Genomic DNA, 27108 nt, shown 5'->3' with positions numbered 1-27108 from the left:
ATTTGGTGTCCAAAATGAGGGACATTTTGGGCCACCTGCAGTTCCAGCTTTGACCACTACGTCTCGGCGGCTACAACATTGGCCAGCCGCTCTGGGGGCTTGGGTGAGATGCCAGTTAGTTGGGGGAATAGCTAGCGAAATCCTGATTCATGCCATTGCTGAGTAGTACGGAGGTGCACAGTGCCAAAATTAGACTATAAAGCTCACAACGCGTATCGATGCGAGCTTGTAGATTGCTATGTATATGCGCGTGGGAGTATAATTTATGAGGCATGGCGGCGATGGCGCTAGTAAGAATCTCTTGAGTGCCTACCAAGAGCACTCTAATTAGTTGTAATACTTTGAGTTGTTGGTGGGTATTTTACACTTCATCCTAAACAAAAAGCCTGTCTTTATAGAATTAAAGTTAAAATATGTGCGTGTTTCAGTAAAAGAAAAGTTAAATAAAGCACTGAACATGTATTGCTAACTGTACTGTTTTCCACCAAGATATTCAGCAATTTTCCATTTCAACAATTACCCGCCACTGTGGCAGATGCCTTCTCTTCTGAGATTTCGTCACAGTTTTTGGAAGTTTATCCACATCTGGCATTTTTGGATCGGCAGTGTGAATCGGCAGTGTGCAAGCTCTGGGTAAATAATGTGTGTGTGAATTCCCCTGCTCAGGTCCTCACACTTGGTTTTCCATAATTCCAGGGCAGAGAAATGAGAAGACATAATCATGTGATTAAGGTGCAGTCTGGGCTGTCTCCCTCATTATAGGATAACACTGCTTCACCGGCAAGAGGGTCTGTGTCTGTCTGATTCTGAGAGCCTTCAACATTTTCCAGGCCAGACACCAGTGAGAAGGAGTTTTGTCAAACCCCCTCTAACCTCTCTCTGTGTGTGTGTGTGGCTGTAAGGAATGCCATGATTGGTGGTGACAGGTCACTGTTGCTTGCTCCTCTACACTGCGGGGCTTGTCTGGTCTCGTCTCTTACCTGCCAGCTCATATTCTCCCACTTGTTCCACTACCTTGACTACCTTCTTTGCATCTATTCCCTGTCTGTGTGTGTTTGTAACTTTGCATGATCGTTCTATTCCTGCCCGGTCTCTGTTGCTTTGGCGTCTGGCACGTATGAATCAAGTGTACCTGACCATTATGACTTGTGTGTGGTGGGGTTTTTGTATTTGGTCTCCCTATTTTCTCCCCTATACTTTGGTATACTCGATGCCATTGGGTGGTGAAGTTGCATCATTTTAGCATTTTTTAAATTTGCTGCGTTTGCGTTCACACTGTTGCGTCAAGCGCAGCAGAGAACCGCACTTTATAAATACGTTCGATGTTTAAACAACAGCGAAATCTATGGTGATAAAAACATAAAATTAATACTTACTGGACGTTACTGCACGTGTGTGTGTGTGACTGTTCTTTTGGGCACATGGCGGAGGCACAGCGTGGAGACAGACAGTGTAAAATGAATACGATATGAACATATATATATATATATATATATATATATATGATAAAAAATATTATGCACACGTTAGCTACAGTTAATTTTTAAATGAGATGAAGAAACTAAGTACCCACTCCCCACACACAGCGACAGTGCGCCATCCATATTTACACATGGCACAGACAGACATCCGCCACATTGTTTCCTTCATTTCCTTTATTTGATGCGAATTGCATTCACACCTGCAGTGAATCGAAGTCGGGTGTGCTTGGAAGTGAAGAGAAACCCATTTTTTTTGCAAAAAAACTAGAATGCATTCGTTTGCTGCACACCAGAATTCGAATGAGCCTTCACACCTGCCAAACGAATCTTTCCGACAATATGCAGCAGGATACCTTTTAATCGCAGTAAAAGATCCTGATGTGAAGGTGACCATAGTGAGAGACATTTAGATCCTGTGTCTTCCTGGTTTGACACGACTGCTTTACAACAAGTGCTACTTGCTGGAGATCAAATTTCAATCTCTCCCCTGAGCAAGCAGGCACTTGAGACCCGGAAAGGTCAGCTTTAAGGCGAGGGTTGGGAAGTATAGATGTATCCAATAAGCCAGAGCATGTTCAGTTTTGTCTTAAGTATTGGGGTTGAGTAATGGGATATCATTTTTTTGTTTTGTTATTGTAATTTCTATTGTAAGAAATATAAATGGTAAGTTTGTAACATTGTAAAAACAGACGTGTTGTATCCTGTTTAAATGTTGACACTTGGCGGCTCATAAATACTGAAGTGGTGTCACCTAGCACCTCATTGATGCCCAATTTATGCTCCCATCATAGGGCGGTGTACCATGCTGAAAATGGCAGATCTACAAGCTCACAATGCGCTGTGATCCTGTAGATCTGCTGTTTTCGTCACAGGACACCAACTAAGGATAAATGATGCTTGAGTGTTGATGCTAGTGAGCCAGAGCGAGGCAGTGAGGCGCCGCTGCACCTGGAAGCCCTCTGGGGCAGAGTCACTTGCAACCAACCGGAGTTTGGCTTGAAGACGCCCCCCTTTTTTCATGTTTGCTTGGATGTGCCGAGGATCACACAGCCATAATTGGGAGTGTAAAAGTTCACTCCTGTAACTCGCTCCGTGTGCGGCGTATCGCATGAACCCGGCCTTGTGTACGCTCCCGTGTGCGGCGTATCGCATGAACCCGGCCTTGTGTACGTGCTTTGTTTGTGACGGTGTGTTAATACCGCTTGTGGTTGCCAGTTGTTGTAACAGCAAACTCTGGGTGGTCCCAGTTTACTGGCATCCCTCATCCCCACGTCCCATCCCCTGCCAAGCTCCGACAGCAATGACAATAGCCAGGGGGGGGGCCTGACCTTGTTTTTACCTCAGTATATCACACCTGTGCTGGCCTGACCAGCCAAAGTCTTTTTTAAACTGCTTGTGTACGTGTGTGGTCCACTGGCTTGGATCTTTCTTTTGATACAGATTTTCTGCTCCGACTGGCTAATTTTATGGCTTAGATTGTGTCAGCCTAATCATCACCACAAAGGATATACGTTCATGTAAAACGTGTGTTGTTTTTTATGACAGTACTGTATGTCCTTTGCGGTGATTATTCCAGGGGTTCTCAAAGTGGGGTCTGGGGACCCCCAGGGGTCCTTGAGAGAGTTTTCAGGTGGTCCCCAGCAAAATGAGTGAATCAAAATCAGTTCCACCACTTTAACAATGCCATAGCTGAATGGGTGGAGAGCCCACTTGGGCCAGGTTCCCAGTTTCGATTCCTAGGCATTGTATCAAGGTATCCCGAGCAAAAAACGTACACGCGTAACTGGCACAAAATAGTTTCAGGTGGGGGTCCGTGATGACAGAGCTAAGCTGTGTGGCTTAACTATATGTCGACACGTACTGTATGTTCTGAATAGATTATTTTGACTGTTTTGTCAGCTGTGTGACAGCATGTCCATCCATGGTGGCCCCAGTGCCCCACCCACCTCTATTCCCAACTTGACCCTCATACCTTACCTCCCCTCCTCCACCCCCCAATAACTTCCAACGGAGCAGTTTGACCCCCCCGACCCTCCATGTTGTGATTTTCGTTTTGGGGCCAGGATTGGTCATCCATGGGCCATTGGCATGGTGGCATTTTAAGTACTAAGTTCCCATCCCTGGGGCTGACTTTGGCTGATTCAATGTCATTTGACCCCTTGATCTCTGGCACCCTCAGGGGCCACAAATGGCCCTGAATGAGCTGAGCAGAGGAGAGACTGTGGTTCCTCACAATGGTGGAAGAAGTACTCGCACTGTTTTACTTAAAAATAGCAATACCACTAATATAAGAAGAAAAATATAGGCCTTGTATTAAAAATAAAGTATAACATTTGGTTAATGTATGTGCTGTACTACTAATCTAAAACCTACAAAGTAACCTTTCTTAAAGTAACCAGACAACTAACTTTTCAAATAATTGTGGTGGAGCAAAAAGTATTTAGTTACGTATCAATAAGTGTGAAATGCTCAAGGAAAGTAAAAACACCATGACGTTGTACTTGAGTATCTAACTTTCCACCGCTGGTTCCTCACTGCTTGGACCGGTTCTGTTGCTGGACTGTGTTTTTCAACCAGTGTATTTCTAGTCTAAACCTTTGGGGAACCCGCTCCTTGTCGTCAGTGTGCTGATAACATTTCCAGTTGTGTTTTGGGTCCCGGGGACATAGTTTATCTGTTTGTCCTGAGTGACATCCTCCTCTTCTATCTGCAAGGCGCCGTGGGGGCCATATCCGGCACGGAGCCCAGGGCCTGTGGCGTTTGCCCACGCTTGACTGAGAACTTCGTTACTAAAATATCAGATCTACAAGCCTATTATGGTTGTGTTTTTATGGCAGATATAGAAGCTCACAATGCATTGGGACAAATGTGAGTTTGTAGAATGGCTATTTCATTGCAAAATATGGCAAGTGGTTGACAAGGAAGTGAATAGGATCTCTCTCTCTCTCTCCCTCCCCCCTATACCGTGGGTGGTCAGTCAGGGCTTTTATGTGTGGTGTGGCAGTGGGCAGCGTTCGGAATCAGAGAAATCGGAGCATGGGAACCTGCAGAGAATGCAGTGGCCCTTGAAAATAGACAAACTCTGAAGTGGAGTGCTGAGTTTGTTTACTTTCAAATCACTGCTTGACAAACTGAGTGGAACTTGAACTGATGTGGGAAAGGAAGGTGTGTGTGTGTGTGTGTGTGTGTGTGGAAAAGCTGAGAGACAACTATTTTAACCTCTGCCCTCCTTCTCTTGAGCTACGTGTTTGGACAACATATCATTGCAACCATAGGCATACACCATCCGCACCGTGCGTTACTATCTATGTAAGGTGTTTGGTATGATGAAAACAACCATATCATAGCTACTTGTGGAGAAAGGCATCCTACTTAAATACCCTTACATGGGTCATATATCCATTAGGAGGCACTGTTTGCTCCTGCCAATTATGGCAACTGCATTGATGCATTGCGCCAATGAACATGTCTATCTATCTATTATCTATGTTTGTAACATTTAAACCAACAACACTGACTAGTGACTAAACTAAGTCAAGCTGCAACCTACAATAAACTACATTCACTGGTGTAGCACAGTGGTTCTCAAAGTGGGGTCCTTGAGGGTGTTCCAGTGGTTCCCCAGCTTAATGAATGGTAGTTAGGAAGCAAATGGACCTGGTCTGTAACTCTGCTGTGTACAAATAAAACCTTGGTTCCATTTGTATTTTGTACACAGACTTGGGGTCCTTTAAATATAAAAGTAGCATCTCAACAAGATGTTAAAGCTATGTTTGTTTTGCAAAAAAAATAATAAGCAATAAGCCACGAGAGGTCTCAGGTTACTGGGTATTTTACTGGCTGTGGGCGTAGGCAGACCCGACGCGCAGCGGAGGGTCTTCTACCCTCCCAGCCAGTGTAAAATACCCGGTAAGCTGGGGCCTCGAGTGGCTTATTGCTTTTCTAAAACGGTTACAAACATATAGCAATATTAACCTAATAAAACTATTAAATTCACAAAAGTATCTACGCTTTGCGCCACCAGAGCGAGCGAGCCAGAGCCACAACACTTCCTTGTTTTGCTCCGCAAGTAGCCTATGTGACGGGAGAATAGCGTTTGATGTATTTACGGGGCTGCCTGGAGCCTCACAGTCATATGAGCCGGACGGTGCTTAGACGCACGCACGGCATGTGTTTGTAAAGCAATCAAGCGCTCCCCTTCCCCAGTTCAGCTACAAGGCTGCAGTTTGATACAAAGTGATTGAAGGAGTGGGTTATCGGTGAAATTTACACCGGTCACGTGACGGTAACCAGCCAATCAGAATGAAGTATTGGGACTACCCGTTTTAGAAGGAGTTGTTTATGCCTAAACCCCAGAAACCTATTCAATGGAACAATCATGTAAGTTCTCAGTCACTCTTTAACGAGAGACAAATGGACCCACCTTCCTTGACTCAAGGTATTTTGTAGACACTCACGGCTCTCTATGGGCTGAGCCTTCCCAACCAGCCGTGCCTTGTTTGTTTTAATGAGTCACAGGCTGATTTTAGGTCTGTGAGAGGGCACGTTGTTGCATAACCGCTCAGCCAGGCCCACGCAAACACAGGTGGATATTCACAACACAAGCCGAAACGCCTGTGACACACCGTGTTGAAATTACAGACCCATGCCTTCACCGGGCGAGGCGCAGAAGGTGTGATCGCCATGCTGATAGTGTCACGAAGGAAACCTCATTAGCTGGGTTAGTGTTTGACCGACCCCTCTGGAAGCACTGTCATCTGCCTGCCCTTCCCCTTTTCTCCAACCTCTAATGGCATTATGGAGTTTGTTGATGACTAACCGCCCCTGCCTGGGACTGTTGGGAGGCAGTGCTGTCTGCCAGCTCAGCGCCAGCCCATGCATCTGCCTCTGCAGTCAATGAGTGGTCTCTGGGCTGAGACAGCACAACCCTACCACTGTAAAGGGTGATTTATACTTCGCCTATTTTCAGGTTCACGACACGGCACACATCAAAATATAAATCAGGCAGGAGCTTGCGTTGCCACCTGCCTCGTTTCTTGAAACGTGCAAGTCTGTACGGACCCACTCTTGGAATGCATAACATCAGAGCGATTCATATCACTTATCGTTTATGCAACTCTCTTTTTTATTTATTTTATTTTATAGCCTGGCATATTAGACCAAAGGTGCGTAAAGTCAAGTGACCGCCTTGGTGTGCAAGCCTGCAGGATCCTCTCTGCCAGCAGGCTGACATGAACCAGTTCAAAGTTTGAGGAAAGGCTGTAATTAGAGATGCACCGATCGATCGGCCTCCCGATCGATCGGGCCCGATCACGTCATTTTCAAAAGATCGGGATCGGGAAAAAAATATCGGGAAATATTTATTTATTAAATATTTTTTATTTTTATTTTTATTAAATCATTTCATAATTGTATTTAACGTTACAGAAGAAACGTGACCATCTATAAGTCTTAAAGTCATCCTCCCGAGTCTTTTGTTTTGTTTTTTAATACAATTGGTTCATAATAACAACAAAACATCCTCCTCTGAGTCGAAACAGCCTCTTGCTGCTGCTCCTAGGAAAACTTGTTGCACGACAGTGACGTTGGCCCTAAACAGCAGATCTGCAAGCTCACAAAGAGTTGCTTTCGCAACGCGCTGTGATCTTGTAGATTTGCTATTGGGCGACGAATGGCGACGTTCGTGTAACTTGCGTGGCTAGTAGGCTAATAGCAGAAAGCTAACGACAACAAGCGGCAGCGGCTGCACTGAAACAACCGACGCTTAAAGCGACTTTTAAAAAGAAGGAACCACAGAGAGAGAGAGAGAGAGATGATGAGGAGAATCCAGCCCTCGTAAAGACCACTCGGTGGAATAATTATTGATCGTCATACACAGAGACACACACAGCGGAGTAACCTCGAATCAACAGGCTTCTAAGCACCGTCTTGTTCAGATCTGCTTCTGCATCTGCACTCGCTGTTTGAGTGCTAAAAAGGGAGAGAGAGAGCAAAAACAACTCGTTGTTGTTGCTCTGTCCACCCGGAGCAGGAGAAGAACATTCCGTCTGAAAAGTCCCAACAAAATACTCTATGTCCAATCCATGACTGTAGATAGAAACCCTTCTTCTAATAATATAAGCATAATATCTCATGCAGAGATCTTTATTGTAAACTTTTGTAAATGTTTCTGTGCGACACGGAATCCCTCCTCTCCCCTCCTCCCTGCATGTGCTGCGACTCTGCACCACGTGTGACTCTGTGAGCGCATAGGTGCATTATTTTCCCCTTGAACATAATGATGAGGCACATTAAAATAGCAATATAAGGTTTTTTTTCCCCCTTTAAATAATGAAAAGGCAGAAATGTCTAATAAAATAATATATGCTAAAAAAAGAATAAAAGATAATGCTATAAATAAACTTTTTGAGTGGTGCAAGCCAGTCCCTTGGACTTATGTGTGTGGGTGCCTGCCTGGCTGGCTGGGTATGAGCATGAAAACAGCATGGTTGTTTTTCACCACCTGTGTGCAACCTAACACACGCACACAAACACATGCCCATATTAACTGTATATGATGATTTCGTGTGTGCCAGTACAGTACAGTAGAGGGTACAGTAGAGGGACCGGCACACAGTAACTCTGTCATTTCTCAACCGTTTCGGACACGGGGTGGCAGTTCGGAACCGTTTTAGTCCCTTTTTTTTTCTTACTGCATTGCCAAAATGTATCTGATCGGGAAGAATTATCGGAAATGATCGGAATTGTATCGGGAGCAAAAAAAAGTGATCGGATCGGGAAATATCGGGATCGGCAGATACTCAAACTCAAATGATCGGGATCGGATCGGGAGCAAAAAAACGTGATCGGTGCATCTCTAGCTGTAATGGTTTAGCACAGGGTTGCTAAGGCCACAGCGCTCTGCAAACCTCTTTCTTTTTTCTAGAGAAGAAAACAAGCAAGTAGCTATTGATGTCTTTACAGCCAGTTCCTTAAGTTAGATGTTTTTTAGTTTTTAGTTTTTTTTGTCAGGTAGCGGAAAGGATGATATACAGTATGTCTGTTAGATGTTACTTCTGAACTGCGTGGTAGAACACTGCAAATGAAAAACAAAGCGGGACCAACACACGCACACACGCACGCACACACGCACACACACACACACACACACACACACACACACACGCTTTATCACGTCCGTGGGAGATGGACAGTGCTGCTGTGAGATGGAGAACAGAATGCACTGTCTGTGTGCTGGCCACTCCACCGCATCAATGCACTGGCTTTGTTTGTCCACTGTATATAGAGGTGTTTCAGACACCCAGCCAATGCAAACAGCGGTTCCTCCTCTGCCCACTCGTCTCATACCCCACACCCAGGGAGACGAGCAGAGCTATGAGGATCGCTGCCATACGACAGATTTGTTTTGTCTTGTAACATCATCGTATGACAAACAGTGACAATAGCCGATTTACGGTCTATTTTTGCTATACTTTTTTCACAGTTTTTGACAATCTTTGTTGTTTAAAACAATTCAGGCCTTTTATACCATTGCCACGGATAATACTCTTCTGATTGGCTGGACGGTGTTCAGTATTTTCAGATAATTCTAGACACATGCCATAGTATAGTGGCCTCATCTATTTATACGCATTTATTGGATGATAATATCACAGACATCCCTATTGTGTATGCTGGTAACGGTTGTATATAGTGTCCTTTTTATCACTTTGACTACCATGATTTCTACATCTGGTATAAAAGTGTGTCTGATGTCAGTTGACATGAAAGACGCTTCTTTTGGCTATGAGACTTTTCACAGGCGTTCTGATGAAGGCGAAGCAGCTGAAAGCTTTCAAGGGGCCCCCAGAACGAAGCCTCCACGCTGGTCTTATTTACGGCCCCTGGGGCCTCTGGGAGCCAGCGGGCGATCCAGTTCGCATCAAGCAGGCGGCTCCGTGGCTAAAGACTTCCAGGCCGGCCCAGCAGCGGAGAGCAGGTGGCTCCCCCCCTCTCCTTGAATGGACCCCACGGAACAAAAGGCTAGCCCACCACACTGCACGCTTTCACCAGCACTGCCAAGAGAGATGTGACCCGGCCGCTTGGAATTCAGCTCACACCGAGCATCGGCGCATCCAACACAAATGTGACATTTGTAAAGTATCCTACGTGCCCCCCCCCCCCTCCCCCCACACACACACACACACACACACACACACACTTCGCCCAACTACAGTATAAGCTGCTCCCTAACAAGCAGAAGCCTTTTCCCCCTTCTTCTTTCCGGTTAGTCAACTCTTTGGGTGGAAACTTGGCGATGGTACACACTCACTGACTTCAGCCTGACCCCTTGCGGTTTCCGAATGTGTTGTGGTGGAAGGCTGGGAGATGCATGAGAGCTTGAAGAGGAGGACGGGTCGAGGAGGAGGAGGAGGAGGCGGTGGGTTGAAGTTCTCAGGATAGAGCGTAATGCAGCAGTGCTCTTATCCTCCTCCGTCCTCTTCGTGGCACAATGCACGCAGCCATCCTGTCCTCTCTACAGTACTGTCTGACAAGAGGACAACAAATATTAGGTTCTAGAAGCAGGCTTCTCCTTGCATTTTCTTTAACGCTATATTTGTGCCACCTCATTTGTCAGTGCTCAACATTGTGTGCATGTTTCTTTCTGAGCTGTCGCCCACCGCTACTGTACGGTACAATCCCCAGTGTCAATTTGACTCGGCAGGTGTACAAATGGAACTAAATGGACCCGTTGTGCACTCCAAGTTAAAAAAAGAAACCGTCTGCAGTGCACGGCACGCTGGAACATGTATTGGCTGCCACCAGAGCAAGTGACGTTTCGGGCCTCAACAGCCCTTCATCAGACTTACAAATGGATAAATGAACACTAAGGATTTTCCTGTGTAGCAGTGGGCAGCATCTCATATTAAAAGTTGGATTATATATTTTGCATTTATCGTCACTGGAACTCAGGGTTGGGCAATAGATGAGTCTACTCCGCTATGATATTTTGGTGAACCACGTGAATAATTAGCCTAATATCCCAAATACTTATTCGTTGTCTCTTTTTCGACAGTTCAAAGAAAAAGATATCCAAAAATAATTTCCTTGTATCTTTCAACAGTTCAAAGAAAAATAAATCACAAAAAATAAATACTTTCCTGCTGCATCTTCTTCAAACAGTGTTCTTCAGTAGTCTGATTTCAGTCAATAAATATATTAAAACATTGAGGGAGGTGAATTGAATACATTATAAAAAGTTTGAGATGTTTCGAACACCAAATGTTCAGGGCTGTTAATATCATGATAACGCTTTTGAATAAACATGGCCCAGCGCTACCTGAGCTGTGCGTGTGGTTGTGTGTGTAGACTTACCAGACTCAGTCTGGTAGACTGTAGTGTTTTGTTTTTCCTCTCCTGGCTCTCGCAGCTGGTCCTGCTTTAGTAGATTGGTCTTGGCCAGCAGGACCCGCCGTGTCTCTGGCTCCCGTTGGAGCCCAGAGGTTCTGTCTGCCCCATTACACTGCAGAACCCTCAACTCTGACAGGTTCAGCTCAGGCGGCCAGGCTCGGTTCTCTTTTCACTCTTTTGATCTGGCGGCAGGCTCTCCTTGCCCCCTTCCCCCCCATTCCATTTTCCAGTTTCCCAGCTTTAGGCCCCTCCCTGCCTCGCTCGGTGTCTCTCGCCCTGAAATGTGAGCGTGTTCCTTCCTGTGAGAGCTCTCTTTAAAGTCCAGTGTATGAACTGGCACAAAGATAGAGAGTTCTGTTCTCCAGTCCGACAAGCCGGCTGTGTGATCCTGGGCCACCCAGAACCAAACCAACCTTAGTTCGTACTGTAGCTGGACTGATGCCAGCCAGGTAAAGACAACACACACACACACACACACACACACACACACACACTTATATGAAAAGGAGGGGGCCTCCATGCAATAGCACCTATGTGCTATAGTCAGAGCCAACACACACATACACACGGCTTTATGAAAACCGTATGGGCGACTGCTCTGTTGGTGTAGTTTTTCCATAAATCCAGACCCCCTTCCTTCTAAAAGTCTTTTCTTTTTGATGACTAATCTGTAGCTTACTAAATGCCCCCGCCCCACCAGTGTCTTCACTCCGTTTTCCATGTATTTAGTTTTTTAATAGAATTTTCCTCCCCTGTTTCAAACCGAAAAATCGCCGTTTTCATCGAGGACTTCACACATGGCAGCCTTATGGGCCCCTTCGTACCCTGCCTCTCTCCGGGGCCCGTCAGGCTTTGATCACAGCCAAGGACTGAGGTTCCCATGGGCCCCAGCGCTGCAGCCAGGGGTCAGGAACTGGCAGTAAAAAGGAGGGTTTGTTAGGGGTCAGTGGCTGGTTAACTCCAGAGGTGTGTGTTGTAACTGGGCCCCCTGGGGAAGAGAACACACTGTCTGTCCTGGTACGTAACCTCAGTACCGGGCCATGCAGGGTTGTCTGTCATCAGTGGTATTGTAATTTAACTCTTGACTTGAGTGGACAAATGGACCCATTTGTCCACTCTCAGGGTTACAGACCTGTAAGGGTTCATTTGGTTCCTAAATACGAGTCGTTTAACTAGGCACTAGGGAGACCCCCTTCAACCCTTCTGGACCCCTGGTGGGGCTCCCAGACCCCACGTTTAGAACCAGTGACCTAGGCAGACGGGGAAACAGGAGTTTGGACCTCAGTGGAAATCTCATGTTCCAACTCTCACTCACGTGCGAGACAGACTTCCATCTGGCGTCCAGACGGCTCTGAGAGGCTGTGTGTTTGTAGACCAATTTGCGTGTCCTCATGGCGCTGTGTAGTGTGAGGGGTTGGTGGGGGGAACAAACAAGGCGAATTAGTCTCCCAACACAGCAGTGTTTCTCGAAAGCCAGAGTTGAGTGTGCTCCTCGCTTGGCGTGTCTGCCTATTTATGAAAGGCAGCTGGGTGGATAAATATCTCCCGCTGTGCCCATCATCTACCATTTGTCATCGTCTGCCATGTGTCATTATCGTTGTCTACCACGGGTTTGTTTTGCCATCACTTTACCTCTCGAGGAGAAACTGCATTTACTTGGCCATTGCAATGACGACCCCACAACCAGCCAATGTGGAGACGAACCAAAGTTTGGCCCATATTGGAGATGCCCTAGGGGACTCTGGGTAAGATGGCTCTGCGGGAGGTTAGCCACTAACCTCCTGCAAAGCTACCCGGACGAATTGGCAAGACTTTTCTTTTCATCAAATATAATGTTCTTATTTTGACAACATAATGTTCTTATTTTGTTCATAGTCTAATTTGCTATGAAATCACATACTGTACTGATCAAAACTAATTCCAGTTTTAGTTTTAGTTTTCTTCAGAATAGCAAGGGCACTGATTTAACAAATGCAGGAATACAATACTTTAAAAATGATATTGACTTCCTTTGTATGTCACGAGGTGCCCGCTGGCCTAGTGGTCCAGGTGCATGCCACATATAGGGTCTGGCCTGACAGCGCGTCACGTGTTTGAGTCCCGTTCATGTTGACCTTTGCTGCGTGTCTCTCCCCTTTTCTGTCATTCTTCACTTGTATCTATCATTAAAGGCAGAAAAGCCAAAAACAAATCTTTAAAAAAAAATGTCGGTCACAAGGCTGGCATGACAAAAATGTCAGTCACAAGGCGGCATGATGATAACGCCTGGGCTAGCCGTCCATAAGTGTGTGTGTGTGTGTGTGTGTGTGTGTGTGTGTGTGTCGGAACCTACTACCTCCACTTTTTTTCAAATATCTTTTATTTAATTTTGATTTTATAATGACAGACAAAGGGGGCTCGGATCAGGTGTCAATAGATTGGTGTCTTTACTGTCTTACATCATAACATAGATGCCACATGGAGTTCCATATCCACATGAAGCCACTCTGTTCCCATGTCTATTCCGAGATCCATATGATTGCATGGAGATAGAACAAGTTTCAAAGTTTCACTGCAAATTGTTTTCACCACCACTACGTATTCATCTGTGTATTTGGGACACACAAGTTCCTGCCTCTTAGTTGCTTTTTTGTGTTCCTGATTACTTCCCTGATTAATTATTGACCCGCTTAACTCTGCCTCTGTCGGACCCCACTGGCTTTACATGCAAACCTCTGACTTGATGAATACCTCCTTGCTGCAGTGAGCCTGTCCTCACTGTGTGAGTGAGCCAGGACTGTGTCTCTCTCTGTTGTCCTAATGTGTGACACACAGAAGGACAGAATGCCTATACTGCTGCAGTCAGCCTGAGGACTGTCGCTCTCTGTTGTCCTATGTGTGACACACAGAAGGAGGCCCTAGGACCGGGGGGACTGGGGGGGAGACGGACGGTGTTGGGAGGCCGTGGGGAAGGAAAGCTGTCTCTCGGTGGTCATAAACAAGGCCATTAGGAACCAATTTAAAGTAATGGAGCTCTAATGAAAACAAGATGGCCCCTGCCCTCAGAATTCCACACTTCCATAATTGTGCGTCGCTACGGCCGCGGCGCTCGGCAAGCGGCGGCCATCAGTAAACACTGGCATGCTAATGAAGACGGAGTGTCCCCAGGAATGGGGGTGTGTGTGTGTGGAGAGATCCTGCTGCTTCCTCTGACGAGAATGCCTGTCATGTCCTCTCGCTGGTTCGTGTGTAGCGGTGGAAGGGGCAGAAAATACAGTCAGACAGCCCCCCACCCCCTCCAAGCACCTCCAGCCCCCCGCAGAGATTCTTGAGCTCCTCATAGGGAGCACAGAGACGCAAGGGAGGGTCGGGAGCCTCTAGTCTAGAGGATTGTGTCTCGTGTGGTTACACACACAACGACACACAGACTGCTGACGGCGTAGAAGTTTTACGTGTAGCTTTCCTGCTCACGGCCGTTGTACTTAGAGACTTGGCAGTCTGTTCCCGATTTGCTCAACATGGTTCAACATGTCTAGCACTACTCTCCACACTGGCCAAGATGGCACGGTACACATGTGTTCATAAGGGCAAAGACAAGTTGCCGCAACCTGTTGAAGCTGCATATTTTAGCATAGGCTCTGTTTTGAAAATGTCAGCAGCACGCACAGCCGCCTAAAAAGCAAGGTGTTAGCTTAATTACCGCCCCATGACCTACGTCTCGCATCTCATGCCAGCGTGTTCACTGGGTGGTTGCTGACTTGACACTTGTGTCTCAGTAATGATCGTGTGGCACAGTGAAATCCTCGGTGCTCATTTTACATTCTGCACACTCTCAGAGTCACAAATGGATTAAGCAATGCTTTTTTACTGTGTGTCAAATCCCTTTGCACTTCGGGTTTAATTGCAATCTTATCTACAATGAAGGTGGGACTGCAAACAGCTTTTCTTGGCTTTGTATCACACACGCAATGGAGCGTGAGTGCGCACTTATGCTGCAGTGTTTTAAAGTGAAAACATTGCTTTTTTAATGCATCCAGGGGGCACAATGTGTTTTCATTTAGGTGCACAACGTGCTGCAGTTAAAGAGTTTTGGCACTAATGTTTAGGTGACACAGACTTTGATGAAATTAACGCTTCAGTCTCGTTTATGGGACAACACCTTGTGTAAAGGTCCGTTCAGACTTGAATGGTTTTACATTCTGAATGCACACACACACACACACACACACACACACACACACACACACACACACACACACACACACACAGACAGCACAGAGTGCACTCCCTATACTAGTGTTTAAATGTGTGAGCTATTAATTTAGTTACACACATACTCTGTAATTTCACATTTTACAACAGGCTACAGTCCAAGCAGACTAAAGGCACTATGTCACCCACACATTTCTAAACATTGCCGTCACTTCAGTCCTACTGTGAAATAATTTAAATGTCATTTATCCCTTGTTTTTTTGGTTCATCCTTAGTTGGGGAAGAGAGGACCAGAGAGAGGATCTCTCTGGTCTGTTGTTTAGGTTTTGCTTTAATCCCTCATAAAAGTCCATATTGTGGTATTTAAAGGCACGTATTATGTTTCTAAAGGCACATTTGTACGTTTCAATTTGCATTTTCCACAAAGGGAACACAAATACAGGGTTTATAAATCAACTGCACAACACAAACCTCCACACATGCAGTGTTTGTGGCTTGCATGATGACTGACGAGAAGTGTTTTCTTGTGGTAGCGTACTTTGATCCATTGTCGCGTCAACTCATTTGCTTATCTATTCATCCTCCAGCACTTCCGTATTGCTAAGCGGATCATGGTAAGTGGTCGCTGCTGGCTCTGCGTGTGCGTGTACTTGTGTAGTGTGCAAATCGTATGCTTTAAATCTTTAAAGAGGTTGCGAGTCATTAGTTGTGGTGCAGACTCTCATTAGAGAAGCAACCATCTGATAACGCTACCTGACAGAGATGTATGCTGTCATATAATTACTTCCGTAAACTTGCACTGCAGGGAGAGTGACAGAACGAGGTGCAGGAAGAAGACTCTCTCTTCCTTGATGAGAATGGGGGTGTCTATCTGATGGAGTGTTTATTTTCCCGTGGCTCTCTGGTAGCACAAGGCCTTATCTGTGAGGGAGAAATGATGCAGAGAAGATGTGTCCTAATGCAGTCTCTTGTCCCTGTCTCTGGGGATACACACACACACACAGCTCCTCTGTGCTCTCTCTCTGTGCGTGTGTGCGCGCCTCATTGGCTGAAACGAGCCTGGCGAGTAGCGTTTCTGTGGGGAGGGTGGATGGGCCCTCCCTTCTCTTTTCTTCTATACAGTGAGAAACACAGTTACAGGCCCGTCTCAATCTCTCTGGTCCAGATGGGAGGTTTTGGACTAGACTGTGGCCTGCCTCTTTATGTTGGACCACGGTACACACCCCCCTCCCAGACCGGATATTAACCCCCCTCCCCGTTCTCAGACACACACACACACACACACACACACCTATTCCATTCAGAGGGCCCCTAAAGTCCCCCCCTCTATGTTAAGCCGAGTGAAACATGGAAATGTGAATATGCTGACAGCCTCTCTTGTGTGAGGCCAGGAGAAGGGGATATCGAGGACCAAGGGAGAGTAGTGTACAGTAGGTGCTCTACAGTAAGAATGGTGTTGTTTATCCTGATTGTAGTAACCATGTTTATCTACGATCAATTGATTGACATTATTTCACAGTATGCAGAATGGGTACATTTCAAATGAAAGCACACGTCTATACACAAACTGTTACTTTGTGGATGAACCATGATAAAGCATTTACACTCGTTTACAACAGGGTCCACCTTTTTCATTTCATCAGAGTCAAAAGCTGTGTGCTGTTTGAGTCAGTCGTGTTCCTTTTTATTTTTTTGGCGTGTACGCATTGCGAGGAAGTAACACCTGTTTTTTGCATAAACAGAAGCCAGAGTTGGTTTCTTTTGCACAAGCCCAATATGTTGTAATCATTTGAACCAGACACCGCCAGAGCTTCCACTTTTTCATTTGCATTTTTCCAGCCCTAAGAGCCAGATTGAAATTGGGACACAAGTTACACAACAGTCTGCATTGCAGTTCGATGTCAAATAATGACCGATATAGCGGGGCATAAGTGAAGCTCTGAGACTACAGACTCAAAAGTCACGAATGATGATAAATAACAGCGGCAATAATAAAGAAATTAACTGAGCTTTTTTTCTTTTTTTTACTGGCATGCAGACTCAATCCATTTTCTTTTTGTTGAAATGCTGTTTGTCTCTGCACCGGGGCAGACATCCATGTGCACATGCACAGTGCACACATATTCTTTTCAAGCTCCCAAGCAAAGCTCCCCTGCCAGGTGTGGGCGGGCCTTAGGCCCAGCCACCCGCCCTCCCCCCACCTGAAAAGAGGCCCAGATCTTCGGGGGCGGGATGGGGGTGCTGCAGTACCCCATCCCTCCTCTGTCTCTCTGTCTGTCTCTGACCGCAAGCTGGCCCTTCACACACACACACACACACACACACACACACACACACAGAGCCACACTGCTCTGATCACTGCTGTGTGATTGTGTGCAGCGGGACAGTGTCACCCTGCCTCACCATCATGCCTCAGCTCTGTACTTTGATCCTCCTCTGAAGCCCTTTAAACGCTTCGTTAGCCTTTCACAAGGACACAGAGAGAGAACGCCTCCGTGCTTTAACCCTCTCCAGGGCCGTCCCCGTGGAGGTGGTGTTTCCCTGGCTGGATTCATTCTCGGCTCATCGCAGTGCTCAGTTGAGTATCGCAGTGTACCCTCCCCGCCCCGCATCCCACCGTTGGTAGTGATTCTGATTCTGAACACTGCAGAACAACTCCAAAAGCCTCAGTTAGAGTATGCTTAGTTGCGGAAATAGCCGATCTACAAGCTGAAAATGCGTCACAGTGCTTGTAGATTGTCTGTTTCCGGTAGTATAAATGGGCTGTAAAATCAGCAGCCCGCGGGGCAGTTTTGGACCCCAGCCCTCCTTATAGACGACACAGCCTGAATGGAGCTCATTGACGCTCCTCTCTCGCTCTCTAAACCCCCCCGCCCCTCCACACAGACACACCAACCCCGTTCCACCCCTCCCTCCTCCCCTTTCCCCTGGATTGTCACCCCCCTGAAAAGGGCCTTTCAGGGGCCTCCAGACTAGCAGGTCGAGACCACAAAACCCTCCCTCCTGGGGGGAGATAAAGGGCTATAAGGCTCTGCATCAGTCAACTCGTCAAGAGAGCCGGCCAAAGCTCCGTCACACTGCACACCGTGGCGGTGCCACAAACACAGGCTTTGTCACTTCCAGGGGGACACAAACAACACGGTTAGAGTGTCTCTCTGAGACACGCTGCGCATGCACAGATTCGTTATGGGTTTGTTGTCTTGTGACAACTCCTATGTCAAGCATGCGTGTTCGGTCCAGTGTTTTTTGAGGCATAGTACACACACACACACACACACACACACACACACAGGATTTCACTGTGTAGTAAACTACACAGTGATCTAAGGAGGATCTAAGATAACTGTAGTAAACTACACAGTGAAATCCTGTGTGTGTGTGTGTGTGTGTGTGTGTGTGTGTGTGTGTGTGTTTTCTGCTCCACTCTTATGCTATAGTCCTGCTTTCAAAATGAATGTCCGCCCTCTTGAGTGGTGATGAATTATCCATGATTGTTAAAGTTTTGGGAACATCTTTAACTGTTCCTCCCTCTTTTTTTCCCTGACCACAAGTAGTTCCCTCTCTCTGAGGAACTATTATGTACTGCTGTCTGTCCTCATGCAGTACGCTTATATTCCAGACAGTAACATTGTGAAGAGGTTCTGTAAATACACAGTGTAATAACTGGATAGTATAAATGCTCACCAGCACAGGCTGCTCCTGTTCACCTGACAGTGAGGAGTGTGCATGTGGAGGAACACTCTGTTCTCCCCACTGAACAGACCTCTAAGGTTGATCCAGGATCCAGAACCATATCCGGAATCGGTTCCATCATGCTCGGAACTGTTTCCGGAACCGTTTTTATCACACCGGTCAGACAGAGCTGGTATGTGGACTTTACGTCTGCTATACAATTACAATGCCGGTGTTTCTCAAACGTTTTAATTTCAAGGACCACACGGCTAGGTGTGCTGTCATGCTCATTTGAGCACTGGTAGAGAGAATTTCAACAAATCACATTGCTTGGTCGGAAGTCAGAACTATGTTGTATAATTCATATCCATACTCTCCTTGTATCTTTTCCAGGGCGTGCCCCAGCTGCCATGTTATCCATACTCTCCTTGTATCTTTTCCAGGGCGTGCCCCAGCTGCCATGTTATCCATACTCTCCTTGTATCTTTTCCAGGGCGTGCCCCAGCTGCCATGTTATCCATACTCTCCTTGTATCTTTTCCAGGGCGTGCCCCAGCTGCCATGTTATCCATACTCTCCTTGTATCTTTTCCAGGGCGTGCCCCAGCTGCCATGTTATCCATACTCTCCTTGTATCTTTTCCAGGGCGTGCCCCAGCTGCCATGCGCCAAGGCCCTGTACAACTACGACGGCAAGGAGCCCGGCGACCTCAAGTTCAGCAAGGGTGACATCATCATCCTGCGACGGCAGGTGGACGAGAACTGGTACCACGGCGAGATGGGTGGCGTCCACGGCTTCTTCCCCACCAACTTCGTCCAGATCGTCAAGCCCCTCCCCCAGCCCCCGCCCCAGTGCAAAGCCCTCTACGACTTTGAGCTCAAGGACAAGGAGGCCGACAAGGACTGTCTGCCTTTCTCCAAGGTGAGAGTCACCATCTTCTTCTATACCTATAAATGCACCGTGTCTTTGTCTGTGTGTACGGCTGTAATGCACGTACTGTAACTAGAGAACCCCACCGACTTTGACACACGCGTTCCCCCCCCCCCCCCCCCCCCCCCCCCCCCCCCCCCACAGGGAGTGCAGTGCCCGGTGTCACAACCCACGGTTGTCCAGAACCGCTTACTGTATTGAGTTGTGTTATCTTGCTTACTGTATTGAGTTGTGTTTACCTTTAGCTTGTCTGCTACTGTAAATGCCTAAATGTAACCAAATTTGACTGAGGGACTGCCATTGGATTATTTGGAATTTTCGTTTTTTTCTTGTCATATGAAAGCAGTGAATCATAGCTTCAAATTGACATTGGTTTTTCATGTTGACCCACCAGTTTTGGAGATATACTATAGAATGTCTTGCAGAAAACAGCGAGTTGAGAAAACGGGTTAACTTCTGTGGTCTCTAACATTACACCTAGCTACATGTTTAAGCATTTATTTCAGATTTGCATGTCGATTTCAGCTCTGACACTTATTTCAGACATGCTCTAGTGTGAAGAGTCTGCCTGTGATATTAACACATTTAAAAAAATAAAACGTTTTTCTCCTCTGGTGAAAAGCTGGATTGTGCGCGATGGCAGGCTCTCAGTCAAATCTGGTCACAAATTGTAAATCGATGTTGATTACAAATATCATAATCGTGACAGACGGCGCTAGGTGAGAGAGAGATGCACAAACACATATTACACACAGACACACACCACAGTTGCCACCCCCCCCCCCCCCCCCCGGGTGCTGCCACGTTGGTAATGGCCAGGGCTAAAAAAGGGCCTCTAATTACGGTGACGCACTTTTCTCTCTCTCTGTCTCGATCTTTCTCCCCCAAGCAATCATTTTCTCAAGTTCCAAACACACTGCGACGACTCGAGAGGGTTGTCCACTCAGAGAGAGAGAGAGAGAGAGATGAGCAGCAGTAATTAAATCTGTACAGTATGAGTCAGGCACAGCACACATTAAAGGACCAGATCTTAGTTCAGTGTTCCCCTCAGTTACACAGGTGATTTAATGGCCAAGAAAGTACAGAAGGGGGGGCACGGTGGTACAGTCAGTAGTGCAGTCGCCTCAAAGATAGAAGGTCCTGGGATTGATTCCCGCTGGGGATGCTGTGGTCGCTGGGGGCGTGTTCTCTCCTCCGTGTCATCAGTGCTAGGTAGGGTTGGCAAAAGTGCCTTTCTGTCCCCTAGAGGTACCCTCACAAAAAACAAGCAGTAATCCTGGTCTCTGAGGCAGTATATATACTGCCTCCCCCAGGCCAGCCTGATGGAAGGGAAAGGAACTGGTTGGAATAACGTGTTCCTTCCATGCCTTATGTCCAACCGGGGAAACTATCAGGTGAAAAGAAGTGGACTCATGCATGGATTGTTTTTAAATAAAGTACAGATGGAACCAAACGGACCCACCGTTTGGCTACGTTTACGTACTTTAAATTCAGTGTTGAAATGAACACTACAGATTTGACTGTGTGTACGAGTCAGGACTCAGGTACACTGGTAGCTCAATGTTTTTTCTTCAGAAAAAAGTTCACACCCATATCTAAAAGAAAATCTGCCTGATGTACAAATGAGGAAAAATGCTGTACGAATATATGAATCCCACTCTACTGTAATGTTTCTTGATGTACTGTCAAATTCTGTACTATATGTTTTATTTATGCCAAGCGAAAAAAGAAAGAAGGCAAAATGCTTAGTGTGCTGTTTTCCAAAAGGAGTTCTCTATATTAAGCTCCCTTGTTTTACTCCCGGGCAAACTGCCTTTAATGAATCCCCCTGACACACACACACACACACACACACACACACACACACACACACACACACACACACACACACACACACACACACACCAACCATCGCCTCACAGTTAATGCGTCTGTCTCACTAACTATTTGTTCCTAGAGGACGGAAAACTAGTTAACAGCATGCTTAACAATGTTCTGCCCGGTAACAAGGCTCCTCTCTCTCTCTCTCTCTCTCTCTCTCTCTCTCCTCACATTTCAGGATGATATCTTGACTGTTATCCGCAGAGTGGATGAGAACTGGGCAGAGGGAATGCTAGGAGATAAAATTGGAATCTTCCCCATCTCGTATGTTGAGGTAAGCAGAACTTGTTAGCCGAATTCCTGAACATCACAAAACCCCCAGTTCCTGCACCCCCCACCTCCCCCCACGGTCTCCTGCGGAGCAGCTCCCTGAGGCGGAACACGAGAGTGACTAGTTTCTCTTGATGAAGTCAGCCGACATTCTCCTTCCCTTCACCTTTGTGAAATGCTGAAATATGTATTTCAGAGAAGCACCAAAGGTGTCTTTGAAGTTACAGGCGGTTGGATGGCTCAGATTTCATCTCACTTTTTTTTCTCCAATCCTAATTTATGCTTTGGCAGATAATTGTTTTGCGGCATCAGCGCATCACCACACCAACGCACGCACATTCTACAGCTCATACGCAGAGGAAGGGCAGTGGCAGGTGGCGCGCACCTGCCCATATCTGTCCATATCACCGTCATACTAGGTGTGAATGCAGCTGTGAATGCATGGCTGAAACAAAGGCAAAATATAGTGTAGGAATGGTTGCTATAGCAAAAGGGCAGATTGTTGCTAACCAATTCAATCTTAGGGCAGAACACACAACCAGTAATAATATAAACCCCTATATACTTTGTTGTACGTGAAACAGTGAAAATAGCCCTTCTACTAAGCTCACAACGTGACGTTTTGTAAGCTTGTAGATCTGCTCTTTCCATCAAATGTTTGCCTAGTACGACTTGCCCCAGAATAGGGATGCATCATGCTAGGGTTCATGAGGTTAACTATAAATGTAAATAAATAAGCTTCTGACTTGGAGAGCATCAGCAGTGATCCATATACATAATGAAAGATCATTGACTGCAACTAGAACCCGTATCTGCTAAGCCGTCATCCCGCTGCAGTTCTTTGATAAACGGCAGTTCTCGTGTCATCTCTGCCTATAAGGTGGAAAATAATTGTTCCCCGTTTTGTTGTGCGACTCCCTATTCCCCCGATATCCCGCCGGGGTGTTTCACAGAAAAGCGATTTTAGCAGAATAACTCAATTGTTTGTGCTCTCTGTGGGGGTGACGGATAATACACTGCTGCTGCTGCTGCTGCTCCTGTCCCATGAATAAATAAGCACAACACGTTCAAAGGTGAAAGTAGCTCGGAGCAGTTATCTGCTTTTTACAGCACAATCTGGTACAAAGTTTTCTACTGGTTTGCTGGTGGCTTTTTAATCACCTTTTCCACTTGTTTGTGGACGGGAGGTGCAAAAGCTGGTGTTGACATTAAACGCTGACAAGGCTCCAGACATGATGATGATGTTGAACTTGTGTTAATCCTCATATCTGATTCGGCGGGTGTGAATCAGAAAATGTACTTAATATAGCATCACAATCATTTTAACCACTTGGTGGCTAACTGGCTATTGAAAATTTGTCGATCTACAAGCTCACAATGTGATGTGACATTCTTTTTTTTGGTCTATTTGTTAATATACCGGATAAAGAACACACTTCAATTATTCTATTAATGGAAAAAGTTACAGTCCTAGTCTTGACTGAGATGTGTTTGACATGGTTTAGAAACCCCATACGTTGATGAGAGGAATCCCTCAGGGCTCTATACTAGTGGTTTCTGTTTTTGGTCTACATCGAATCTCCACCATCACACCCTCCCAGAACCAGATGTCCTCTGTTTGCCCTCTGCTCTCCGTCTCTCCTGTGTAAGGACAGAGGGACTCAGCTTCACTATGAACAGTCACAGCTTTCATTATCACCGTGGTTGGTTTGCAAGCTTTTTCATAATCGCATCGCCTGTGGCTATTTTCGACTGGCGGAAACATAACATAGGGTTGATAAGTTGTGTTCACAATGGACAAGAAGATATTTGTTTGAGCGCCGTGATTACATGCAAAGTCAATGCAAAGGCACGACTTGTCGCATCGAGCGGCACTCCAGCTGGAACATCCCACATTTGAATGAACACGTTTGCAACCAAAAGGACGTGATTAAAGAGATTAGCATAATAGTTTTCTGAACACCTGACGTGTTTGAACTGTTCTTGGGGACCCTCTGGAACTCCGGGACTCCAGATTTGAGCCAGTGCATTATCATTATTAACAACTACTATTGGGGGCGGCAGTGGCTCATGGGTAGAGCAGCCGCTTGGGAACCAGTTCACAGTTTGATCCTGGACCCCAGAGTTGGTGTCCCCTAATTGCTCCTGATGAGCACCTTGGTGCCTTGCATGGTTTCCACCGCCATTGGTGTATGAATGAATGTGTGTGTGAATGAATGTGTCTATGTGCCTTATAAAGACGCTATATAAATGCACCATTTACCATTTATTCTCTCTCTCACTTCCCCCTCCCTCAAACACGCCCCATACTTCTCCCTCTGTCATTCCCACCTCCTCTCTCTCTTCCACAGTTCAACTCAGCAGCCCGTCAGCTCATAGAGCTGGACAAGCCGTCGGACTCTGGCGGTGGGGGGGACCCAACAGTGGAGGGGGGCGCTTCCTCCTCGTCGGGGCCCCAGAGCAATGGCGGGGGCCAGCGTGCGACCGAGAAGAAGAACAGCAAGAAACGTCACTCCTTCACCTCACTCACCATGTCCCACAAGCCCTCGCTGGCGCCGCCGCCCCAGCGCCACTCCATGGAGATCAGTGGGCCCGTGCTCATCAGCTCCAGCAATCCCACGGCGGCCGCTCGCATTGGAGAGCTCACTGGGGGCCTCTCCTGCAGCGCTCCATCCCAGGTGAGGATGGATGCCACACACACTGCGTCAGCACTAGAGGAGGGAGAGATGCTGCATTGCAGCTATACTCCCCGATCCCCAAATGTTACCCTCTGCCAGCTGATGGACAACCACAAAATACCCTCAGAGTTGATCTTTTGGAAGTGCGGTGTGTGTGTGTGTGTGTGTGTGTGTGTGTGTTGAATCAAGTGTGTTTAGCCAGAGCCGTAAGGCCTGATTTGTAACTTGCACATAAAACTGGAAGGTCTACAAGTTCAAAACGCGTCCCAGCTTATCTCTGTTCTATTTCCCCGAAGTGAGGATTTTATCCATCGCTGCGAAGCAGTGGAGCCCCCTACACACACAGACACACACACGCGCACACACGTACATACGCACACACACAAACACTTTCTTCAACATTCGAGAGCAAAACACTTCCAGATTTGACACCAACTTGTTTGTTGGCCACGGTCCGTGCATCGCCCCTTGCATTCTTGCATGCATACCACCACTTCTCTCTCTGTTGATCAAGGCGTCTTGGGTGACGTGTTCCCCCTCTAGACCAGCTGACATGTCGACATCCTGTTTGGCTTGTGTCAGAGAAGTCACGCAACTCCGAAGCGGTATCCATATATCCTGCGACACTTCTTGTTTCTCTTGTTTTGAGTCGACATTCCAGCTCTCTCCCACTGTCAGCAATTACCCAGAGTCCCCCCCCTCTCCCCTCCCTTAACCCCCCAATAACCTATCATAGCCAACAGGCCATCGCTCCATCCAAGCGTTTTGAAATCACGGATGCGTGACTCCACTCGCCTGCGAAAGAAGAGAGAGAGAGGGAAAAAAACACTCAACAGCTCGGGGCCCCGAGGTTTCCACAGCAACCCGTTAGAAAAGGCTATAGCTCCCAGCTGCTGTGTGACTGACTGACTGCCAGGCAAGAGGCACTAGAGTAGTGGTTCTCTCTCTCTCACTCTCTCTCTCACTCTCACTCTCACTCTCACTCACTCTCACTCACTCACTCACAAACACACACACACACACACACACACACACACACACACACACACACACACACACACACACACACACACACACACACACACTCTCTCTCTCTCTTTCAGAAAACTGGAGGATTTAGAATATATCTTTTTTTAATTTTGAGGTCAGGCCTAAATGGGTTAAAACATATTCAAGATGTTCCGCAAAAAGAGCAGATGTTTAGCTTGCTGTGAGCTTGTACACGTTGCATGACAAAGTATATAGGGGCTTAAAAACACAATACAAGCAAGCAATCCTGCCACGTCACAGCCTGCTCCCTGCAGTTTCTGCTGCTTGTCTTTTTGCATAAACGTCTCCCTGTACAGTATGTGCACAATTTATTATATCGTCTCTGTCGAGTGGAAACCTGATTATGTCCAAAACTGTTACTTTTCAGGAATCAAATTCAAGCGCACCAAAAACGCTGTAATATGATCAAGTACGGTGTTAATTTACGAAAAAGTACGGTTTATTTTGTACGTTTTTTTGGTATGCAACGAACCAAGTACTAATCAAGGCATTACAGTGTAATGTTGTGACAGCGCAGGCTGTATACGATGCCAGGCTTATCAGAGGCAGATGTGGGTTTGCGTTGCCCTCACATATCCTTTCTCCTCTTTTCCCCCTTCCATTCAGAAACCGCCTTATACTGTACGTTCAGACGGCTTTTCACAGACAACACTGCAATCATCACATAGTCCTGGTGTCTGCTTTCATCCGTGTCTGAGAGAGACAGTTTGTGTATTTACAGAACAAAAGGCTCTTTATTTCATGTTGTATTTGTCTTTACAACCCTCTCCGCCTTTCATATACCATCTGATTCATCCTCTGATTAAAAGATTTCTTTATCCTGCGGGCAAGAGAGAGACGACATAATCACGCCTTTAAAGACTCCAGACTTTGCCTGTTCTCGGCTAATTATTAACAAGGATACTGTTGGCGTTTAAGCCCTCACTCCCTCATGGCAGTAAGGTGATCCTCTCTCCAGTGAGGGCACCTACCTTACAATCCGTTTTGAGTTATAGACCGGCATGTTTTATAATAAGGGACAAAAGGACATGGTCTCCCTGGGCGCTGTACTGTAGTCACCGCTGCGGTCTCTCTTTTCCCATCTCCTCATCTGTACTCTCATGTTTCTTTTTCTTCAAAGTTAGCGGTACAAAACAACAATAAAAGAGAGCGGAGTGGCTGCCAAAAGGGTCAGAAAAGTCCCCTCCCTCCCAAGCCCCCCGCCCCCTTCTCTTGCGTTGTCTTGATGTTTTTCAATCATGTTTATTTCGCTGCCGAAATTGGTCGTAAAAGTTAATGTGCCGAAACCGGCAGCCTCGCTCAAAAGAGAAACGATGTTCTACCCCTCACGATTATCCCTGTGAAGCTCTTTCTAGTTCTTCCATCTTCTTGTTCAGCGGTGGAATAAGTGAAAGTACAAAAGTCTTTGCAGCAGGGTGTATGTGTAAAGAATATAAGAGGTTTCTGCCCGACGGCAACAGCGTGGTTCACATGTAGCAAAATCCCCAAATGACACCGGGAGATTAAACGGGTTAAAGACCTAGTGAAATGAAAAATACGTTTTTCACACTTTTAGACTCGTATCCGT

At 46.5% G+C, this 27108-nt stretch overlaps 1 protein-coding gene across 3 annotated transcripts in view; it reads left to right on the top strand.

The window, feature by feature from the left end:
- Window positions 1-27108, top strand: part of sh3rf1 (SH3 domain containing ring finger 1) — a 74735-nt gene that overhangs the window by 12684 nt on the left and 34943 nt on the right. For all 3 annotated transcript variants that reach the window (XR_013964452.1, XM_080769341.1, XM_080769340.1), the window contains exons 3-5: window positions 19378-19653; window positions 21722-21817; window positions 24165-24491. Coding sequence is in view for 2 of the 3 variants with exons in the window: in XM_080769341.1 (XP_080625467.1) it covers window positions 19378-19653; window positions 21722-21817; window positions 24165-24491 (699 nt within the window). In the remaining variant the exon portion in view is untranslated. The remainder of the gene's footprint in view (window positions 1-19377; window positions 19654-21721; window positions 21818-24164; window positions 24492-27108) is intronic.

Source organism: Protomyctophum bolini (assembly GCF_963924005.1).
Source record: "Protomyctophum bolini genome assembly, chromosome: 8".
Lineage (NCBI taxonomy): Eukaryota > Metazoa > Chordata > Actinopteri > Myctophiformes > Myctophidae > Protomyctophum > Protomyctophum bolini.
This window is presented reverse-complemented; position numbering and strand designations above follow the sequence as displayed.